This window comes from Buceros rhinoceros, unplaced genomic scaffold (genome assembly GCF_000710305.1).
Source record: "Buceros rhinoceros silvestris isolate BGI_N320 unplaced genomic scaffold, ASM71030v1 scaffold14704, whole genome shotgun sequence".
Taxonomy (NCBI): domain Eukaryota; kingdom Metazoa; phylum Chordata; class Aves; order Bucerotiformes; family Bucerotidae; genus Buceros; species Buceros rhinoceros.
In genome coordinates, this window is record NW_010410171.1 from 92,804 (window position 1) to 97,529 (window position 4,726).

Here is a 4,726-nt window from a genome sequence, read left to right on the forward strand (position 1 = left end):
AGATAGTTCCTGCTTCTGAAAGAGATACCCTTTGAAAAAAAAAAAAAAAACCCCACAAGAAAAACCTTTCTAATAAATCAGTTTGCCAATACATTCCTTTGGGAATTCAGTGGCAGCAACATGAAATGCAAGATCAGCAAATTATTAAAATACTGATGTAGTAACTCAGAGCTGAGCAACTAATGAGCTGTAAAGATCACTTCTAAAAGCAGGACGCTCATACATTAAACACATCCACAGTATTTTTGCTGTTCATTATAAATATTAATTTAGAGTTGGAAGGTGAACGATGCAAAATAAAATTCAACTATGATGGATTCTGATAATGTTGCTTTTAAGGGTCGAGTTTCTTTGGAATAATATACAGTAACTAAGGACACAATTTTTCCAAGTTTGATATTAAAATGTATTTTAACATCATAATGAATCCCAAATTAGGTCAATGGCAGATAACCAGCAGCAGATAGATGATTTTCAATTTACCAAACAAACTGAACTTCTACTCACGTTGCAAAACTAATCCAAAATTACTGTAAATTAAGGCTATTTTAAATAAAGGTAAAATTATGGGAAGCCATCGATCTTTCACATACGTAACATTGATAATGAAAGAAAACAAACACCAACTATAGCACGTGGTATTTTGTGTTTCATCCATCACAGTGTGCTCTTCCCCTCTGATAAACAAGGACACAGTAGTCTGCAGAAATGCTGATGAGTAGAAGAAAGAAACTGCGTATTAGCTCAGTCTCTTCTGGCCACAGACAAACCACCTGCTTGTGGTGCCCTAAGACTCAAAGCAGGAGTGGACACAACACAACAGCCTGCACTATGTGAAATAGGGAAGACAGCATCAGCACTGCAAGGGTTTCCAAAACAGGTACTTAAGTACCTATCTGAAAGCAGCAGATGACATGATCAAATGCTTATCTTGCTTCTCCTGAACTTTAGGGTGCTTTGTACTTGAAGATATGCATACCTGAACCCCACGGATAATTCATTGAAGGTTGTTGTGAAGTGGAGGCTCAAGGAAGGCTGGAAGAAGATACTACTGAAGCTACAGCTCTATTGTTTCAGAAAGTAACATGACTAAACATTTCTTTCAAATATATCAGAAGCCAAAACACATTGCTATGTTCCTCCAAAGAACTGTACAGGCAAAATTGTAAGACCTGGTATTTGCCCCAACTTTGGAAAAATGTTGAGAAGGGAACAGATAACTTAAGAAAACATACTATAATGTGTTTCCTATGTGGAAATTAGAAATTTATTCATCTGCATAGTTCAATCAACAGTTCTATTAATGTACCAGATGTGAACCTCAGTAAGTTTATCTAAGACAGACCTGTGTTGCCATATAATTGTCAACAAGAAACAAACTGGCACATTAAACTAGAGAATGTATTGACCTTGCAAGCATGACTGCAAACAGAGGGAGGAAGCTAAAGAAAAAAAGCAGCAGAAGAAAATTGCCTATGCAAGATACCTATAAAGTAGAGTAGTGCAGAGAACAGAAAATACAGATGAAATCCACATGAAAAATATTAATCATAAACTATTAATGATAACAAAAACAACTTTAGCTGGGAAGACTCCTAGATGAAGAAAACTAAGTACCTTGCTTAGGTCAGGATTTTCTCTCACTTGTGTTCTCTTGGATGCTGGACTTTATTTTGACCTAGTAATACCCCTCTGATGTCCTCATGGGTCTTCAAAACAAATCAACCAAAAAGGCCAGAAAAAACCCCCATTCCTTCCTGTAACACCAAGAGCCTGAATTTGTCCTGTGAATCACAAACGCTTGATTCAAAATATGCCACAGCACAGGGGACATTTCAATAGTGGCTTTAAGAATATCAGATTCCTCTTGAATCTCATTACTATGTACAAGAAAGAAGTTGATCTCCCTCTGACATAACTGTAAAAGTCAAATTCATTTGTTCCTCAATGTCCTGTCAGGACCGATAACAGACTAAGACTACTCGAACACATTTTCCTAAATGGGGAAGATCAGTTTGTAGAGCAATTCAGGCGGCCCTTTTCTGTTCAACTGGATGATGGTTTAGCTGGTTTTTTTCCAAGAGTTAGATGCAATTAGGATGTTAGTGTTGACAGATCATAACTCTAATATCCAAGAATCCATTCAAATAAAAAAATACAATTCTGATGTTCATTTGCAAGTAATATTTTTTAAAGCATTTGCAGAAAGAAAACAATTTTCCATTCATAACTCCATTTTTATCCTTAAAAATGTTCTGACAATCAGAAAAGATGGCCTAATTTTCTTTTCTATCTTCCTCTTTAAAAGAAAAAAAAAAAACCACCAGAACATTTCCTTTGATATTTGGTGTGTGGTAGTTTCCATTTCTGGCTTTCATTCTGTTTTGGAACAGGAATGAACTTACGTCTCAGAATTTTCCAAAAAACGCAGATCTACACATTTTACTCTTTAAAACGAAAGGTCCCTCCATGCCCAATTAGATTTTAGTTTACAGAATACATCAATGAGGGCAAAGAAAACATTTCACAGTATTGCATCTCCCTCTGTCTTGAACACATTACTGTTTTTTAATTTATTGCTCATGAATTTATGGCCGAGGTGTCTTTACTTTTGCTAGCTCTCAAATCAGGATCGCCTTCATTGTGTATTTCTTTCATCATCTATTTCTTCTAATATCCAAGGGAACAAACAGATAGGAAGCAAAGTGTTAATAATGAAAAGTTAGAAGTGGAAAGAAAGAACTGTAATTCTACAAACGCTCACTCCAATGAACTGAAGCTCTGTCAGACACAGCTCCTCATATCCTGAATGCCCAGAGTCTCTGAGGTGGTCAGAAAGATCAATTTTCCATTTTGCAGAAACCTGGAAGCCACTATTACAAAAGGGTATCTGTGGAACAACACTCTTCTTTTAAATGAGGTGTTGTCAGGATGACATGATCTGACTGCAACTACCTTGGAATGAACAAAACAGCAACCTCCAGGGAACGCTGCCAGTCAGCAGTAAAGGGAATTAATGGCTAGAGGCAACACACGGAGTCACAGTTTCACTGCAACATTCATGCTGTATCTAGCATCCTTGGAGCTTTAAAATGCTGAAGGGCTTGCCAATCGCACTAAAAAAATACCACTGGGAGGAACTGTAGAATCATAGAATAGCTTGGGTTGGAAGGGACTTTTAAAGGTCACCTAGCCCAACCTCCCTGCAGAGATCAGGGACATCTTCAACTAGAGCAGGTTGCTCAGAGCCCCGTCCAACCTGACCTGGAATGTTTCCAGGGATGGGGGATCTACCACCTCTCTGGGCAACCTGGGCCAGTGTCTCACCACCCTCAGTGTAAAAAGTTTCTTCCTTATCTCTAGTCTACATATCCCCTCTTTTAGTTTAAAGCCATCACCCCTTGTCCTCTCGCAACGGGGCCTGCTGAAAAGTCTGTCCCCATCTTTCTTACAGGTCCCTTTAAGTACTGGAAGGCTGCAATAAGGTCTCCCCAAAGCCTTCTCTTCTCCAGGCTGAACAACCCCAACTCTGTCAGCCTGTCCTCACACCAGAGCTGTTCCATCCCTCTGACCATTTTTGTGGCTCTCCTCTAGACCCGCTCCAATAGGTCCATATTTTTCTTGTGCTGAGGGCTCCAGAGCTGGACACAGCACTGCAGGTGAGGTCTCTCCAGAGTGGAGCACAGGGGCAGGATCATCTCCCTCAACCTGCTGGCCACGCTGCTTTTGATGCAGCCCAGGATATGGAGGGCTTTCTGAGTGGTAAGCACACACTGTTGTCTCATGCCCAGCCTTTCATCCACTGGTACCCCTAAGTCCTCCTCTGCAGGGCTGCTCAGTCATCCCCCCACCTGTACTGATACTATGGGTTGCCCCTACCCAGGTGGCAGGACCCTGCATTTGGCCTTGTTGAACACCAGAATACATCAACTGCATCACTCAGCTGGGTGTCATCTGCAGACTTGCTGAGGGTGCACTTCATTCCACAGTCTACGTCCTTGATGAAGATATTAAACAGCACTGGTTCCAATACCAACCCCTCAGGGACACCACTTGTGGTGGACACCACTTGTCACCAATCTCCATCCGGACATTGAGTTGTTGACCACTACCCTTTGGATGTGACCATCCAACCAATTCATTATCCACCCAACAGTTCACCCATCAAATCCGTATCTCCCCAGTTTAGAGAGAAGGATGCTGTGGGTGATTGTGCTAAAGGCTTTACAGATAGACAACATCCATAGTTCTTCCCTTGTCCACTGATGGAGTCACTCCATCACAGAAGGCCACTAGGTTGGCCAGGCAGGATTTGCCCCTTGTGAAGCCATGCTGGCTGTCTCAAGTCACCTCCCTTTCTGAGTAAACATCTTTCAAAAAACTTCTTTTTAAGCCTCTATCTCCACCCTCTTCCGCACAAGAAGTTTTACTAAAACTCACCTCTGGGTACTTCAGTTTTAAAGTTTTATGCAGTTCTCGGAAACGACTGTACCGCCTGAATACTGTCCATGTGTCATCCAGGACCGTTATCTGTATCAAACAATACAAAAAGAGAAGCAGAAGTAAAACCACACAAAGCACAATATAAAAACCCTGCAGCGTACATGGTTATAAGATTAAAACACGCAATTTTTCTTTCACTGCTGTGACAGAACTGTATTAATAAGGAGCACTGATTACAAAGCAAAAAACCTGAATGCATTTATTCCTTATTCTGGAGCGGTTC

At 40.6% G+C, this 4,726-nt stretch overlaps 1 protein-coding gene across 1 annotated transcript in view; it reads right to left on the reverse strand.

The window, feature by feature from the left end:
• Positions 1–4,726, reverse strand: part of KIF16B (kinesin family member 16B) — a gene marked incomplete at its 5' end in the record, with an annotated part of 59,412 nt that overhangs the window by 33,574 nt on the left and 21,112 nt on the right. Inside the window, one exon of the mRNA XM_010135516.1 lies at positions 4,441–4,530. Coding sequence (XP_010133818.1) covers positions 4,441–4,530 — 90 coding nt within the window. The remainder of the gene's footprint in view (positions 1–4,440; positions 4,531–4,726) is intronic.